This window comes from Rhinatrema bivittatum, chromosome 4 (assembly GCF_901001135.1).
Source record: "Rhinatrema bivittatum chromosome 4, aRhiBiv1.1, whole genome shotgun sequence".
In the NCBI taxonomy this organism is placed as follows: domain Eukaryota; kingdom Metazoa; phylum Chordata; class Amphibia; order Gymnophiona; family Rhinatrematidae; genus Rhinatrema; species Rhinatrema bivittatum.
The window spans coordinates 470,153,394-470,172,616 of NC_042618.1; the positions used below are offsets into that span (position 1 = coordinate 470,153,394).

Here is a 19,223-nt window from a genome sequence, read left to right on the forward strand (position 1 = left end):
TGCTGTGTACAGAGGATATAAACAGGATGGAGTCGGTGCAGAGGGGGCTGCTAAAATGGTCATTAGTCTTAATTCTATAGCATATGGGGAAAAGACTTAAAGATCTAAATGTGTATATCCTAGAGGAAAGGTGAGATGGGGAGGTATGATAGGAACATTTAAATACCTCCAAAGTTTCCATGCACAGGAGGGGAGGAGGCTCTAGAACGAGGGGTCGACTCAGGAGTAATCCTAGGAAATGTTTCTTTACAGAGAGGGTGGTGGATGAATGGAATGGCCTCCCAGTGTAGGTGGTGGAGAGAAAACCAGTATGTGAATGTAAGAAAGCATGGGGTAAATACAGGGGATCTCTAAGGGCGTGATGGGAATTGTAAAGTTAAATTGGTTGGGCAGGTAGGCAGACTAGATAAACCATGCAATCTTTTTCGACTTAGACAGTTCTCTTTTTTTTTTTGCAAAATAATTTTTATTAGAAAAAGGAATACGGTTACATCCTGCCTATATGGCATAGACAGGACATGAACTATAACATTGCACCTGTAACAAACGAATTTAGAAAGACGAGAAATCTCATTCCCTTTCCGTTTTGTATTTTTCTCTGTTTTTTTAAGCGCGTTGTACAATATGACAGCAGGTGAGTTAATGTTAAGTTCACTAAATGGAAAGTGTATAAAGAATTCTTGTGAATTTATTAGAAACTTATGAACACAATGCCCACTCAAGCTATTTAAAACGAAGCTTTTTCATGGTGTAGTAAAGCGTGCATGATGAAAAAGGAAGTTCAAATGCACTTTGGGATTTTAGGTAAAATATAATTCCCGTATTCTCGTTGGAGGGCTACATAGAAGATCCCTAATTTCTAGTTCTTTATATGTTTCATATCTCACTATAAGTGGATAATTGTGTTTCCGTTGCTTTTTAGACGATGACAGGCTATCCCAGATATCTGCACGCTCAGCAGCCTCTAGTTCTCTAGCGTCTCAGATCCTGGAACATGCTCAGAGACGGAAAGAAAATTTCTGGGGCAAGAAGTAATTCTATCCCACTAAGGGGCTCTTCCTTACCTGTGTGACTCTACAGCATTGCTCGAGGACACCTCATATGGGCATACGACAAAAAGTGCCCATCTGGCTCAGCTCCTCTTTCAGGAGAAGATTGCAATGGATTTGCGTGTTTTAGCCAAGTTAAGACTTTGTTTTTCTTAATGAGAAATTGCTACTTTACTATAACTATTTATTCCTATTTACAGACGCATTTTTCCTGGATCTGAGCCGATCTGGAGCAGACCTGATTGTGTCTACCACTTTTAAAAGTTTGTAAAGTCTTTTCTACATTGGGACACAGCATCGCGGGGAATAGAGGGTGGATGAAGCCACATCCCTGTATTACACAAGATGTTTGAGCTCTGCTGCAGGCAGGCCCAGGGTGAATCTGCCCAAGCAGAGTCTCCCCGGCAAGTTGGAAGCACTGGGGGAGAGGGGGATGGGGCATCTGGGTGGGCCCCCCAGCCTCAGAAGTTAAAGGGCAGGGGGGAGGAAGGAACCACCCCACCTCTGTCCTCATTACTCTCCCCCTCCCCCTCCCCCGGAAGAGGTAAAAGAGAGTCTGGCCGCATTGATGGCCCCTATTACTGCAGCACTGGCTAGCTGATATTTTGGGGGAAGTTGTTTTGTTTTCACCTGTTTCATTAGGGGTGGTGCCAGCAGCCTGGGAAAACAGGGCCCTGCCAGCCATAAAGTTTATTCCCAGCTGGCAGGAGGAGTGGGGAGACTGGGGGGGCAGGAACCTAGAAGTGTTGACTAGGTTGCAGCACCAGCCTCACGGGATGTGGGGGAGGAGAGCGGCAGCAGCGAGCACAGAAGTAGCCGCTTAACGCTATCCCCATGGGTTCTCCTAATGTGATGAAAGGGGCTGGGCCCAGAGCAGGCTGCTCGGATTTGCTCCCGTTCCTCCTCAGGGCGACCTTAGCTTCAGCAGCAGTCGGAAACCATGCACTTCAGTTCTTAAACTGGTGAACCCGACTGGATGCATTGCTGTTGGTTGGGCTGCATTGTGCAGAAACCTCTCTTTACCATTCTAGTCCAAGTTATAAAGAAAGAAAAATGGCCTCTACAGTTTCAGGAAACATTGTAATATGCACTTTGGGAGCACATTTCAAACAGCCGGCCTGGGTGAGAGGCCAGGGGTAAAAACCTTGGACCTAATTTTCAGACGGAAATGAGGAAACGCTTCTTTCAGTTTCCCTTTGAAAATTGCCCCTGTGTATAAAGGACCTGCAGATGTGGAGCAATAAGGGCACTTTTACTGCCAGGGTGGGGTTAGACCAGGGGAGATAACAATCAGGCCGATACAGTACAGTGCGCTGTTAGCCTGCGTTTGGCCGTGCGTTTTCGATGCGCTACCTTTACCTCTTATACAGTAAGGGGTAATAGCGCGTCGAAAACGCGCGGCCATCTCCCCCCCCCCCCCCCCCCCCCGAGACTAATAGCGCCCACAACACGCAAATGCATGTTGATGGCCCTATTAGTTATTCCCACGCGATTCAGTAAGTAAAATGTGCAGCCAAGCCGCACATTTTACTCTCAGAAATTGCCTGCCCAAAAGTAGGCGTTAATTTCAGCTGGCACCGGGAAAGTGCACAGAAAAGCAGTAAAAACTGCTTTTCTGTGCTCCCTCTGACTTAATATCATAGCGATATTAAGTCTGAGGCCCCAAAAGTAAAAAAAAAAAAAAAAATTAAAAATCTGCCTGCGGGTCGGAAGACGGATGCTCAATTTTGCTGGCGTCCATTTTCTGAACCTGTAGCTGTCAGTGGGTTCGAGAACCGACGCCGGTAAAACTGAGCGTCGGCTGTCAAACCCGCTGACAGCCGCCGCTTCTGTCAAAAAGGAGGCGCTAGGGACGCGCTAGTGTCCCTAGCGCCTCCTTTTACCGCGGGCCCTCATTTGCATGTTGTTACCTCCAGAATCGCTCGCACAGGAGAGTGGCCCGTGCGCGCGTCGGGAGAGCGGGCGCTCGCCGGCTCTCCCGCAACTTTTACTGAATCGGCCTGAATGTGAGTTAAGTTTTGCTGGAAAAAAGTACCTGAATAAATCTTTGTAGGTAGTTGGCAGTTTTCCAAGGGGGACATATGCATATATTTTCCCTGCAAAAGGAGAGGTCAAAGCCTGCAGACTTTGCCCCATGTATGTCCTGAACCCCGGCCTATCCCCTGCTGGCAGAAGGGACTTCACTGTAGGCACCACTGGTATTGCCTGATGAACTTGATTGGTTCTCAGACATGTTTTGCAGCTTTGAGCCCCTCTAAAATGAAACCTTGTGTGAAGGCTCCTGACTAGGGGCCCTGTGTAATAAAGTGCACTGGATTGGGTGCAGAACTTCATGCCTGATTTTTAACAAGGAATTTTACGCATCACTAAACAAAGATGTGCACAGCCACCTGCTAGCACGTGCACACAGATTAGCCCTTCTCCATGCAAATCCCATGTCAATGACAGCCTTGGCCCCCATGCAGAGAGCTGTGCAGGCTTAACTCCTGGTCAGAGGTGGAGCACAGTTCCTGTATCCAGTGTTAGTGAAGCAATGGCACTGTAGCTAGGATTTTTTATGCAGAAAACACATTCTGTGCATGCATTGGGTTTCATACACAGAAAACGGGATTTGTGCGTGAAGTTCTTACAGCACATGTTTTCTGTGCAGAAATATTTTATGCACGTTAAGCCTTTGTGAGCATATTTTTATGCACATGTTATCAGGTTAGTGCATTTTTTTAAAACTCCCAATGCATTAGCGAACCATTAGCTTACTGCAGTAGGAATTAAAGCTTTTATTAGCGTGGGAGTAAAGAACACATGCACCAGAATTCAGCCCGTTTTTATTTTTGTTTTATTTTCTCCTTATTACATCGGCCCATAGATAAGGCCCACTAAGGAGAGCTTATCTGCTTTCTGCTGAGGAGATAAGGGACCAGTGGGCTCATAGAAGTTAACCCAGGGAAAAAAATGTTTAAATTGTATAGATCATGCGTTGTCATTTCAGTTCTTGTGCTGAAGTTTTTTTTCATTACAGAAAAGATTTCGCTGTTAGATTCCTGATTTCATTTTTTTTTTAAAGCACTTCACACCAGCAGTGAAACTAACACTTTCAGATGTTAGTATAATGGGACATATTCAGATAAAATCACGCTTCTTTTGAGTTTGCTTCTCTTCTGTGTGAGTAATGAGATGATAAGAAAATAGTGATTTAGACTGACTTTGAAGTTCTGCATTCCTGGATCTGTGGACAGTAGAAGTGTACTTTTAGCTATTTATAGGTGAAGTAATATTTTTGTCAACAAAATGTTTACAAGTTTTAAATCATTTCTACCTTGAAGAATCTGAAGTGTTGTATACATTTTTAAATAAAGTTTTTCTCTAAAACTACCTTGTCGTGGTAAAACAAAAGAATTGCATGTTCATGAAAAATATAATCTTCACGCCCTGAGAGCAAACGTTTCTGTAGTCGGCATGAGATTGTTGCTTCTGTCTGTGGGATACATTAGCATTTTCTCCTATATATAACCTGTGTGCTTTGATGTCTATCAGATGTTTGCAAGACCCATCTAACCTCCTCCAGCCCGCCTCTCATATCTCTTATTCAGAGTTGCTTTTCAAGGAAGCTCTTCAAGGATGTTTTGGCCTAACATCTCTGAGTAGCAAAGCTGAAGAGAACGCTTTGTGTCTTGCTTGCCATTCAAGCTGGATACCAACAGGCCTTACAGTTCCTCAGGCTTCTGCAGACAGTTGGGAATGATCCGGCTACATTTAATCAGACCTTTGATTAACCTGAATATAAGGACATTTTAGAATAAGCCAGGAACATGACTTAATGACAAAATGATTAGATAGTTTGGAACTCACAAAAAAGGACTTAATAGGGACCCCCTTATTTTAATGCCTTAATAATTCTCTTACGGCAGTTGCACTACTTTATATTACCTGGTAAATGTCAATAGTTTGCGCATTTGAATTCTGACTTGAAGAAGAGAGTATTAGTTCTCCAAAGCTAGTGAAGAAAGGTACATTTAATCTAATGCAGGGGCAGTGGAACACCTTTTTTGGTTGGAGGGGCCTGGCCAGCCAAGCTCTGTCCCCACCCCTCCTGCTTTCTCTCCCCTGCTTGTCCCCCTTCCAACCCGCAATGACGACCAGAGGCAGAAAGCGAACGTGAGACTATGTCCTCCTCCTCTGCCTCCCGGCCCGAGGGCTATAGGAGGCCTGTGCAGTTCAAAGCAGCAGTCAGGCCCAGAGTAGCAGAGATGGAGGACACGGCTGCGCCACTGCTTGCTCTCTCCTGCCGCCCAACAGCTATTGCCTACCTGATCCAGCTCCACAATTCTGCAGGAAAGGCCATGGTGCCTGTGACCCGCCCCATTCCAACACCTGCGCCTACACTTTCCTTATGAACCTGTGAAACTGTGATTTAAATGTACTTCCCCATTCAGTGGAATGCAGCTTTTCCTAAATCTGGTGCCCTTTATGGAATACACAGTGAGACCATTTGCTAAGGGTAGATCAGAGTTCGAAGGTGGAGGTTTGCATCTCTATAGAAACCCACAGAGTATTAGTGTGGAACTGTACAAGCTCTCCAGATTCCCCACTCATTCCATCAGAGCAAACTTGTGGTAAGTTGTTCAGGGTCCACAATCTGGTCTCTATTTAAGATATAATTTCATATTTCAGTTACTTGCATGGTTATTTTCTCTCTTTTTTTTCTTTCCTGTTGGATTCCACTGGTGTGACATTCTTGTGAAAGTCATTTTTGACTTGATTATATACTATGCGTGGATGCTTATATACATACATTCTTATGTGAGTATAGGAAGATCTCCCAGGTACCATATGTTATAACTGGGCATCAGGTTCAGTGTCATTGCCCATGTATGAAACTTTTACAGATGCAGAGGAATTTGATGCACAATTACGTCACGTAACGAATCATGTTTTTGGTTGTCATGCATTATAATCACACCCTGATCATAAAAGTATTCCTTTATGTGGCTGGCTGAGTCACTGCTGTGAACCAAGGACCTGGCGACAAGAGGAAGAATAGACACATTCCTAGCTACCATTTAATAGCAATATGCTGGTGTTGCAAAATTTTGCTTGTTCATTTCCTCAATGAATCAAGTGTGTGGAAGTAATTAATACTCCCCTTTATAATAGGGAGTGAGAAGAATAAGTGAATTGCTATTTTTTGTGTTGGTGGTGCTATTTTCAATTATTTTGTCTTCCAGAAAAACCCACCTCACTTCCAAATGTATATGTCTTTGATAAAGCACCATTGGTATACACATGGTAACATGTTACTATTCATACATGTAATACACTTAACAGTTTTTAAAAAGGGTTCCAGAGGTGATCTGGGAAAGTACAGACTGGTGAGCCAGAGGTCAGTGATGGGAAAATGATTGAACGTATTCTAAAGAACAAAATTAGTAGGGATGTGCATTTATTTCAGAGTTATGCATGTAACTCATGGTCTTTATAGTACACACATAATAGATTGTATTAGTATGTGTACAGTTTTAATAACTTGAGTTTTGTGCATACTATCCATTTTTTACACATGAACTATAAATTCAGTGAGTTGTGCGTGTAATGCCGAAACAAATGAAACAAATGCATATCCCTAAAAATTACTGAACAAATAGACACAATTTAATGAGACAAAGTCCATATAGATTTAGCCAAGGGAAGTCCTTGCCTCAACAATTTGCTACATTTTTTTTTTGAACAATCACAAAACAAAAAATGCCAAAATGTGAATAAATTCAACAAAGTGTCAAAAAATTCATGTGAGTTCATTTTTTAATAGAAGGTTTTATATTATGTGTTCAAAAAAGCTTTTTCCAGACAAATGTGTGTTAAACATTTTTTTTAATGAAGGAAGTGGTAGTTTCATATCATTATATAAAGGTACCGACCAGGTTACCCACTAGTGTTGTAATCATCAACTGACCACCATCCCGTTGAAGCCGTGAAAAATATAAAACATTATTCCAAGCATAATAAATTTTTGTATTGCACGTCAGTGCTTATAACATGAAAAATTGTTCATAAATGTTACTTAGCTGCACATCAAAGCCATATCCCGGAAGATCCTCAACACTTCTGAAATGGTTTGATAGCGCTTCCTTTAACCCGGACCCCTGATGAAGGATCTAATCCGAAACCTGGCCACGTTGGGGTAAAGGAAGTGCTACCAAACCATTTCAGAAGCGTTGAGGATCTTCCGGGATGTGGCTTTGATGTGCAGCTAAGTAACATTTATGAACAGTTTTTCATGTTATAAGCACTGACGTGCAATATAAAAATTTATTATGCTTGGAATAATGTTTTATATTTTTCACGGCTTCAACTTTTGTTTATACATTTTTTTGAGTTTCACTGATTTAACAAAAAAAATGGGATGGTGGTCAGTTGATGATTATAACACTAGTGGGTAACCTGGTCGGTACCTTTATATAATGATATGAAACTACCACTTCCTTCATTAAAAAATGTTTAACACACATTTGTCTGGAAAAAGCTTTTTTGAACAGATAATATAAAACCTTCTATTAAAAAATGAACTCATGAATTTTTTGACACTTTTTTTTTTTAAGGCATGAATAAACATGGATAAAGGTGAGTCAGTTTTTTTAATGTATTTGGATTTTCAGAAAGCATTTGACAAAGTACCTCATGAGAGACTCTTGAGAAAATTAAAAAGTCATGGAAAATGAGGTGGTGTTCTGGGGTGGCTTGAGACCTGGGTAAAAGAAAACAGAGTGAGAAAATTAACCATTTAGGTCTAATGGAGAAAGGTGAATAGTGAACGGCCGCAGGGATCTGTATTAGGACCGCTGCTTTTTAACATTCATAAATGACCTAGATACAGGATTGATGAGCGAGGTCATCAGATTTGCTGATACAAAGTTGTTAAATCACGAGAGGCTTGTGAGAAGTTGCAAGACTGGGAGACTGAGCAAAGGTTTACAAAATTAACATTCATCTTTGGGTCATTACATAAGTTGGTGTGACACAATTTGGTAAAACACATACATTGTACTGTACAATATAATATTACATGTATTGTGACATGAAACATATCTGGTAAGATATAATACATTGCAGCACACAGTTCTTTTCTCAACTGAGGAGGGGTACAAGTGTTAGTAGGCTTGGAATTCTGTTTAGTAGTATACATGGTCATAAGGAGTAGTCAAAAGCTGCTTCGTTCTCTCGTTACTTTGCATTGTTTTTGTTGTTGATATTGTTGCTTGTTCAGTTGGTTAGCATTTAAGTTAGATGATAAGCGTTTTTAAACAGCCATGTCTTTAATTCACGTTTGAATGTCTTTTTTTCTGGGATCAGTCGAATTGTCTCCGATAGTGAGTTCCATAGTTTAGGTCCTGCTATGGGAGAACCTGTGATGGTTTATTTGCTTTAGGCGTGTGTTTTACACTTCATAGCCCTTTGTTTTGTGACCTAAGGGTTTGTTGTGGTGCATGTGTTTGAAGCCTCATGCCAATTAGTCCTGGGTTATCGTTGTGGATGATATACATGCACAGGCACATGAACACAAACTTCTCCTGCCAGGACCTTGGCCTCTAAGCCTTGTGGTGTCGCCACTCGCAGTGTTTCTTCTGCTGGAAAGTTACTGCTTCCACCTTGGCCTCAACAGACCCTTTTGTCATGACACTTCTGCCATGAACCTCTCAGCAAACGTGTGCTTGATGATGCCTCTATAGTATACAGTCTATACAGTAAGTAGCACCAGCCCCAGCCTGTCAGCACTTGTATTACCCTAGGGCAATGGCTGATTTGTTTTCTCGCAGGGTCCTGCTAGTACTGCAGATCTTAAACCTGAACAGTGGGTGCATCGTTTAAACCTCTCCCCTGTCTCCTCTTGCTTGCGTACCCCCAATTCATTTTCTTTCAATAAAACCCTTCTTGCATCTTGGAGAATGCATTGTGACACCCTGGAATTTACCATTTGTATCACTCTGGCAAAGTGTATGTGTATCCCAAGCAGTGCAACTAAGGTCAGGTTGTGCAGCTCAGTGACTGAGAACAAGATGAGAGCACAAGCAATTGAAAAAATAAGGAGGAAGTGTCTGTGGCTATTGAGGTGAACATGATGCAGACTTCCATGCCTCCTACAAATCCTTTTTACTTTATCTGGGTTAGCAAGTCATACAAAGTGTTCATTGTCGAGAAGAATAAACCACGCGGGTTTCCTACTAGTTTGGAAATTCTGTATGTAACAGCATTTGATATTAATTTCTTAGACTTTGTGGAGGTGCTACGTACAATATAAGAGTCACATTGTCTTTATGCATGCTTTTTTTTTTCCAAATTCATCTTGTGTACTTTTGCTTAAAACAATCTTTCTTGAACTTTTTCATTGGTTTTTAAAAGCTCAGCCTGTGAATGCTGTTTCTCTGTGCCTCTACTCTGCCTGGGCTGCTCCATGGGGTTACTGTGCCCCAGTCTGCCAACTCCATGACTGTACTGTGCTGCCTAATTAGTATTTCAAACCATGGTGAAACAGTATTATGTGCAGCTCGAATCAGAAGAATTGCCTTGGGGTTATCGCAGTGTTTTATATCATTGCTGGATAATGCTGAGAGGAATCCCTTGAAGGCTTTACTCTACCTCATCTTACTTTTCTTTCATTCCCTTCATCTAAATGTTTTACAGTTAGAGGCTGATGAGAATTTGCTTGTTAACAAGAATTTGTTTAATAGCCCCAAACTCATTAGGCCTTTGGGTTGTTTGGTTTAAACCCAAAGATTTAATGAGTTTGGGGCTTTTAACGAGCTCTTGTCGACTCTAGTCCCTTGCTGTATAACTGTGCAAAGTCTGAACATAAACTCAGGACAAAATGAACAATTGTACGTCAGGTCAGGACAGTGCCGCAGAAGAGTTGTAGCATAGTAAATGAACATAATGGCCCATCCAACCTTCCCAGTTGAGCTTCATTTACTTTTGGTAGATGGGCATATAAATTCTCCAATGGAACCCAACACCATCTCCCCCTTGGGCTTCCTCCCAATCTCTCAACCCTTCTCTTGTATCTGTCCTAAGCATGGTCAAAGTCCATACTTTCTCAGAGCCCTGATACAGCCGTTCCACTGCCACTCACTCTGTGCAGGTCATCCCCATGCTTTCGTGGAGCCCTGATGTAATCATACCTCTGCTGTTTTGAATTGAAACCTTTGCTCCATGCATGTTCTCTCAATGTACTTCATTTCTGTCCTAAGGCCATTATGAATCCTCTGTGCTTCTCCCAGGCATATTTTTACATTCTGCTACTGGTTTTGTCTCAACCACCTCCTTCATCCTTTCCGTGATAAAATATTTCCTGATGATGCTCTGGAATCTTCCTCCTTGGAGCTTCACATCATGACCCCTAGTTCTGCATTGAAAAGGCTTGTTCCTTTTGCACCATAAATACCTATGCAATATTTAAATGTCTCTATCATATCCCACTTGTTGCTACTCTCCTATAGGTTATATAGATATTGAGTTAGCAAGGTTCAAGAAGGCTTGACCCCCCTCAACCTACTCATGTGTAGCTTCTACAGGTTATGTATTTGACAATTATAAGCTATTACTATTTCCAGCTGGGTAGTCCTTGCTCATAGATGTAGGGGTGCCAGATATAGGTAGGACCTGCGTAGGGCCCCCTGGATTGCTGTGACGTGACTGATAGGATGCATCCATTGGAGAGATGTATGACAAACTTATTCAAAGCCTGTCAAATCATCCCAAGCTCAGAATAAGAGAAAAGGGGAGATATGGCAGATTTATTTAAATATCTCAAAGGTTTCTATGCATAGGAGGTGAGCCTCTTTCAAAGGACAGGAGGCACTAAAGCAAAGAGTCATAGGATGAGGGTGAAAGGAGGGTAGACTCAGGAGTAATCTTAGGAAATATTTATTTTAAGAGAGAGTAGTGGAGATAAAAACAGTATCTGAATTCAAGAAAGCATGGGATAAGCACAGGGGATCTCTGAGGGAGTGATGGAAATTGTAAAGCTAAATTAGTTGGGCGGAAGGGCAGACTGGATAGACTATACGGTCTTTTCCTGCCATCATGTTTCTATAGCTAAATAAAGGGAGTTAGGAGCATGGGGGAGGGGAAATTCATTAGCTTGAAGCAAAAATCTAAGCAATACACTTAAGGAGTCCTGAGTGAGCATTGTAAACTTTCACTCCACTCCACTTTCACTCTTGGTATAGGCACAGGGCATTTCTACATTTTTTTTCCTAAGAAAAATAAAGATTTTGCTTGCTTCTCACATAGTCTGTGTAGCACCCGCTAGGGTTTCAGCTGTTTCGTTGCGGGTTTGTTCTCAGGTGTACCAATTAATTTATATGAACCTTGGGGTCGCAACTCTTGGCACAGCACTGCTCTCTCTCTCAGCATTTACACACTCCTACGCCCATTGGTGGTTCCAAATGAATTTTGCTTTTATTCCACATAAGTTTAAATTTTCATGTGATCTTAACTTTTAAAGCACTCAAAATTGGTACAGTTTTCACAGTCCCATTTACCCCTTCTTGAGGTTGCTGAGCTCAGTGGGGATGAGGAGTGATTCCCAGTTGCTCCTGGCCCCTCCAAGTCGAATTTTCAGAACGGTGCTAGCTGGCCCTGCGGGCGTTCTGCTACGTTCTCTCACCCTAGCTTGATGGACTCTCACCCTAGCTTGATGGACTCTATAACAGGGTACTATCAAGCTAGGGTGAGAACATAAGTAGAAATCTCATCTTTGTGAGACTTTCCTCACTCCAAATGAAGTTAAATCTTCACCAAGGTGTACTGTGCAGTTCGAACATCTCAATCTGCATGGAAAACTGGCCCCTAAACCCTAAACCACCACTACTACCTCACCTCGAGCTATTAGCTGACCTTTCTGTAGGCATATAAATAAGTAGTTGAATATTATGAAAATATAAAATCGGATGTAGATTTGTGCGCGCCGGGTTGCACGCATATATCTACGCCCACACTTACCTCTTAAAATCCGGCCCAATATATCTAGATTTAAACTTTTAAGTAGTAGAGACATTGCTATTTTCTTTAATAGAGCACTGGAGTTAGTTGTGTCCTTGTAGTGTTTTTCTGCAGTCCCATTTGGTCCAGTTTATTTTTTTACTGCTGGCTTTTCCCACATTTGGAGAATTTTGAGCCAGCTATTTGTTTGGTATATTTTTATTTCTTCTATCATTTGGAATCCCCATTACACAGTTTTCAGTCTGAGCTGTAATTGGCAAGTTATAACTAATTATTTCCACAATGTCATCTCTTTATTTTTCTTTTCTAAAAAATGAGAACTCTTAGGCCTGGATTTTCTAAAACCGCAGGCCTTAGTGAATCGCTTGGTGGGGGGGGCAGGCCTGCGAAAGCCGGCAGCAATCGTACCACCGCGGTGCTATCACTGCCGGCTTTCGCAAACCAATAGCGCCACCAAGAAAGGTGGTGCTATTGGGCTAGTTACTGATGGCGATAAGGGCCCTTACCTTTTTGCCATCAGCGATTGTCTTCGCCGCATCCGCCCCGGTGTCGCCCTGACTCCTCCCCTTCCGGTGCCGACTCCTGCCCGACTCCTCCCCGATCTAGTTATCGCATGCGAAAGCTATAGAAAATGACCTCCTTAGTCTTATGACTGTACTCACTCTTAACAGTCATGGTATAAATAACCCCATTAAAACAAATTTTGGCCTATAATAAGTGTGGAGCAGATTTTTTTTTAAATTATTTATTTAGATTTATATTCTGCTTTTTGCACTTATAGCTTATTTACAAAAAACTCATTTGGATGCCGTAGAATCTTCCAAGAAAACAAACCGGTAATTGATGCAAGGTGGCTGACAGCAATAAACACAGGTAGTTGGAGCGATGTAAAACAAGACTTTTATATCGCTCCAACTACCTGTGTTTATTGCCATAGATTCTTCTACATTACAGCGGAACTGGGTGGGGAATTGTATCTATTCAGCAGCTTTCGAAAAGAGAAATGGAATAGCAATTCTATTCAAGAAAATCTATTGCACCCCAAATCATCTCCCAAGAATCTGACTTAAAAGGTTGATGGATGCTGGTACTAACTTCGGTGGCTGGGCAACGTTTATTATCTATAAATATCTAGACTGCTCTGAATTTTTTAAAGATTTAGCATAGTTCATTTTGCATACGGTGATACGCCCATTATTGTAGGTGTGGACCTCAACCATCCTCTTTGATTTTAGATAGGCAGTTGAAATGTCGACTGCTTAAAACTAAATCCCTGCAGGCGCTGCACGACATTCAATTAGAGTTAGGTTTAATCGAATCATGGCGCATTCTCCATCCCACAGGAAAAGAATTAACTTTTTTTTTTCTTTTCCTCATCAATCATACTCTCAGATTTGTTTTTGGTGTCCAAATGTCAGAAATCATTAAGGCTGAGATTCTCTCTATTTTGAACTGAGATCATGCAGCTGTTACTATGTCGTTTTCCACTCCAAATCTTAATCAGAGATCACCCAATTGGAGACTGAATACTGCATTACTAGAAGATGATGAGTTTATAGATAAAATCTCTCAGAAAATTCATGGGTTCTTTATCATTAATGAAGTAAATGAATCCCTTTGACATATTGTCTGGGAAGCCTTTAAAGCGACTCTATGAGGTAAAATTATAAGCTATGCTGCATTTAAAAAGAAATCAAATTATATAAAGATAAACTCCTTAGAACAAGAAATTGCTGTATTAGAGGATGAACATATTCCAAAGGGTTTACCTGATGTTTTATTTCACGTTTTTAAACTGAAATATGAATATAATGCCTTGCTTAGTCAATAAGCTGGAAAATCGATTTGCATGCAAAAATCCCAATATTACACAGGTAAAAACTGGTCAGTAAAGCTCCTTGCAGAGTATCTTGCTATCAAAAAAAAAAAGGGTCGTATTCATGCTATAAAAACTTCTAAGTCCTCCATTCTGCTAAAAAAATACTGAAATTTTATGTAAATTTCATCATTATTACCAATCTTTGTATACATCTGAGGTCCCTGACAAAGAAAAAGCTAAAAAAGATTACGAAGCATTCTTTGCTAAACTTAATATATCATCTCTTCTGGAGGAAGATAGGATTTATTTAGACTCCCTGATTACTGACAAAGAAATTAAGCAGCAATTAGTTCCCTCCCTTTGTGAAAATCACCGGGTCCTGATGGTTATGTAATAAAGTTTTATAAAATCTTTCACTCCACTTTAATTCCTAGACTTAAGGCCTTATATTCTCATTTCATGCATTTAGGTAAATTTTTAGAAGCTACAATAATACTACTAGAAAAACCTGGAAGAGATCCCTTATTGGTACAAAACTATAGACCAATATCACTGCTAAATGTAGATTGCAAAGTCTACTCTAAAATCTTAGCTACAAGGCTAAACTTGACATTAGAAAAATGTATTCATCAAGACCAAGTTGGGTTTATGAAAGGTAGACAAATTTGTGATAATTTTGCCAGTACAAAACAATACCCACTGTTAGCTTTACCCATTGATGCAGAAAAGGCTTTTGATAGAGTTGAATGGAATTACATGTTTAATGTATTTAAACGCTTTGGTTTCGGGGATGTTTTCATAAAATATGCAAAGTATTATATAGTAATCAGCATTCCAGGATCTTGGTTGATGGCTTTCTCTCTAATAATTTTTCTTTGAACAGAGGTACTAGGCAAGGATGCCCTTTATCACCTTTGCTCTTTATCTTAACGTTAGACCCATTCTTACTTGCCAACCGGCAAAATGTTAACATCTCTGGAATTTCAGTAGGAAACCAAAATTACAAAAAAGCTGCATATGCTGATGATTTGTTATTATTTTTACTGTACCCTGAGAATACTTTAAAACATTTATTGCTCTTAATGGGAGAATACTCAACTTTTTCTGGTTTTAAGGTTATTTGGAACAAAACTGACCTACTGCCACTTAATATTCGTTGTACGGAATCATAACAACGCATCTCCACAATTAAGTGGTCTCTCAGAGGTTTTAAATATTTGGGAATTGCTTTTATCCACGATGCAGAATTAATGATGGACTCTCTAATGTCTCATAAACTTGTTAGAGACAACGATATGTCATTGATCTCCGTTGTATTTGTCCTGGTGGGGGAGACTGGAAGCCATAAAAATGGTACTCCCCCCACAAATTAATTATGGGCCGGATTTTTAAAGGGTTACACGGGCCGGGCCTATTTTAAAAAGGCCCGGCAACGCGCTTAAAGCCCCGGCACCCTTGTAAGTCCCGGGGCTTGCACAAAGGGGTGGGGAGGGGGGTGGGGTTGGAGGATTGTGTGCCAGCAAGCGCAAAAGGTAACAAACATTTTGGGGGGGGGGTTAGAGTAGGGCTGGGGGGGAAAGGTTAGGGGAAGGGGTGAGCAGGTCAGGTTAGGGGGAAGGGAATTTCCTTTCCAGGCCGCTCCGATTTCAGAGCGGCCTGCGAGGGAACGGGGGAAGGCAGCGTGGCTTGGCGCATGCATTGTGCACCCCCCTCGCGCCCGCCGACCCTGGATTTTATGACATGCATGCGCCTGTGTTATAAAATTGGGCGTACATGCGCCAGGTAGCGCACGCACGTGTAGGCCCCGAGCGCGTCTTTTAAAATCTCCCCCTATATCTTGAGTATGTCTCCTTGTCTTTTCCCCAAATCCTTTTATAGCAGAATTGATACATTTATGTTTTTATGGCAAAAAAACCACAAAAAACACCTTCGTCCGTAGGATCTCGCAAATTAAAGCTTCCCAAAGATCAGGGTGGGGTTGGTCTCCCTGATTTTTTTTAAGCTACCATTATGCTTTTCTTTTAAGATTTGGTACCCAATGGCTCTTAAATGTTGGCTCACGTAAGATATGGTGGCCCTTTTACCACTATGCTTAGTGCCTGGCGAGATAGCGCCAAAGACCGTGAGGAAGTTCCCAACCTTATTTTGCACGCACCCCGCTCTCTGTGCCATGGATAAATTATTGCAAAACAATGGAATTTCAGTGGTCATTCTCCATTATGGACAATTAATTAAAAATAAGCATATAATACCCTTTGATGTCCTAGTTCGATCTTATCAAATACCGTGCTCGCAACATTATAAATGGCTTCAGTTATGCCATAGTATAACGCAGTCGGTTCCTACCTTAAACATGCATAATAGCCCTGAACTTTATCTTATGTGTCTTCATTTATATTTTCAAGGGCATAAGGCCTCTTTATTTTAAAAGGAAATTGATGCTCACTCTGTCATTGTTCTACTTTAGAACTGATTGGGGAAAGCGACTTATCTATTGCACATGAAAGCTTGAATTGGAATATTTTTTGGAAAAAAAATCTTTAAAACTCCACTGTCAACTAGTCTTACCCAGTCCCTATATTTAATATTACATCAGGTGGCTTGGACACAGGAAAAATTTGCTGAGAGCCAAACAGAATGCCAGGGTTTATTATCCTCACTCAAACAGGAACATCTATTTCTAATAAAAGTCAACGCAGTCAGTTCCTCCTCCTCCTGGAGGCGGTGGCAATTCGGTCAGAGCAGCCCATGCACGGCTGGCGTTTCCTCCCTGTAAACTTCAGAATTTTCAGAGTCAGAACTAGAATAGCCACAGCTCGACAGACTCCAGCTCTTTGATATTTCTAATCTTAGCTTTCTGACCAAACTGCCCTGAGGTTAAGTCTTTAGTTTCAAGACGACAGGGTACGTGCATCAGCAGAACCTTAAAGGAGGGAAAAAGCCTTCCTGTTCCCCTAGCTGTAGAGGAGAGGGGAACATCTTGGCCATGGGTTTGTTATACCTAAAATATTGATTAAAATTATAATGTTTCGTCCGCAGCTTCATGCAGTTTATTTTGTATGTTTCATTTACTATTTGTTTGGTCCGATCTGTAGGTTCCATTATGTTGTTTGAATAAAAACCTTTAATAACAAAAAAACTATAATGTGTCACAAAGAAAGCAGTGATAAATGGTTGTAAAGGCTGCTGTTTCTGGTATTCTATAGAAGGGGACTCTAGAGCCCATCATCTGCACACATCTCTTAAAAGGGCCCATGAGTTAAATAAAAAGATTTTGTACCTATTGCTGTATTATTCCACCTATCATTTCCCAAACTATTGTAAGCTGCAGCTCCCTAACTGCCATAGAGGTGGCGCTCTCTAATGGAGCAGGCCCCGGGTGTTCTCCCTCTCACAGGTTCCATTGCCACAAACATTTACCTCTGCTTTGAATAATACATGGCATAGGCCAGTCAAGTCCAACCATTTTGTTCATTTTCTTCACAATACCTAGCATGACAACACAACATCTCACCAGCAAGGGGTAGCTGTTTCATTTCGACACCAAATCCTGAACAGTCAGTGGGCTGTGAGGTAATGCAAATAGTTACAGTGCATTTCACTATCAAATTCTGGCATTCACAACTACATCTCAATAGGTGAGGTTCACCATCTCTGGGCTAGTGCAAACGTATGGTACTCACTATTGAAAATGGTTTGATATATGAACCCCCCCCCCTCCACTCCCAAGGGCGAGAGGGTAAAGAGCAGGCTACCATTTAAATGAACTGCAGCAGAGAAAAAAAGAGGACAACGCAGCTATGTAACATGAGCCGCCAGTCCAGGATACCTAGAATGAGATTGAAAAGATTGCCAGACCCCTTACTGTGAAGGTGCTTAAATGACCACTGAATAGATGAGTCAGAGACTCAGGTAGGGGATTTGCATGTCACAGCCCCCTGACTACTGTTGGTAACTTGCAGAGAAATATCACTTTAAATCAAAGGATGGCAAAATCCTAAATTACAGAACTATGAGTGGGAAAAGTCCTACATTGGAGAATTCTGAATGAGAGAGGGATTTGAGAGAAAATTAACTGAAAAACAGTCCTAGGAAGCAAACATATTCTCACCCTAACTAGCAAGGGGATTCAGGCCCTTGGGTACCCAGTTCTCAGATAACAGAGAACAAAGGCCAGGCAGGGTGGAAGGGCGGGCACAAATTATCTTTCCATGGTCCTGCCTGGGTCTTGGTCTTTTGGCTGAGAGGAGGTGACCCTGGGTCCCCCTTGAGCAAGAGGACCCCAGTGGCAGATTGAACAGTCCCCTAGGAGGTTGTGGACTACAGTGGCAGATCAAGTGGTCCCCCAGGAGGGTGTGGACCCCATCGACAGACTAGGAAGCAGAATCAGGTCCCCAGGAGGGTGTAGACCTCAGCATTGGTGTGGACCTTTCACCAGGGAAGAAGCGGCACCGATGAGATGGTAACGGTATAGATACAATGGCACCCCCAAGCCAATACTGCCCACCAGCCCAGTTGCATCTCTTCACATTAGTGATACTTGGGGAAAAAAGGGGGAAGATAATAACAACACTTGATTAAGAGGGAATTCAAGAGATCCCTTCTATTCTATAGGTGGTATACTGTGGGGGCCAACAACCCCAAATTGTCAAATATTTAATTTTCTTGCTACCTTGTAGAAATGTATATAGTTATGTGGCCTGAGTCTATTAACCACGAGTAGATAAGTGAGCTGTTTGACATCCTATTAGCAATGTACATAGACATGTAGAAATGTATATACTTATATAGTCTGATAAACCTGTATATATTTGTACATACTGCCAGCCTTGTTCACAGTCCCATTTCCTGGGTTGAAGGGAAGGAAATCCCACCCACTAACACCTTCTTCCCCAGGTGGAGGCACCATGCGCCAAGAATGTGAGGACCAACGGAGTTCACCCTAAGGGGGGCTCCCGCCAGGTCAATTTCGGACCCAGGAACACCACGCGAGGTAAGTGGTCAAGGGTGCGTTAAATAAATTATTGTAGGCACAGCTTGGGATCAATTTGATTAAATTTGATTTTTCATACTGTGAACAGGACTGGCGAATTGGGAAAAAAATGGATGCTGAGGGGCAGATTTTCAAAGGGTTATGCGTGTAACCCCGAAAACCCGCTCCTGTGTGCGCCAAGCCTATTTTGCATAGGCTTGGCGACGCGCGCATATCCCGGGGCGGTCCGGGGCGGGGGCATGGCCAGAGGCCTGCGAAGGCCTGTTAGGCTGGGGAATCGAGCACCTGCACTTAGCCGGCGTGCGCAATCTACGCCTGCCCAGAGGCAGGCGCAACTTAAATAATAAAGGTGGGGGATTTAGGTAGG

The 19,223-nt window shown here is 41.9% G+C and overlaps 1 protein-coding gene across 1 annotated transcript in view; it reads left to right on the forward strand.

Annotated features, from left to right (window-relative positions):
* Window positions 1-2,457, forward strand: part of MDM1 (Mdm1 nuclear protein) — a 58,437-nt gene extending 55,980 nt beyond the window's left edge. The window contains exon 15 of the mRNA XM_029597535.1: window positions 923-2,457. Coding sequence (XP_029453395.1) covers window positions 923-1,035 — 113 coding nt within the window. The 3' untranslated portion in view covers window positions 1,036-2,457. The remainder of the gene's footprint in view (window positions 1-922) is intronic.
* Window positions 2,458-19,223: the final 16,766 nt, after the last annotated feature.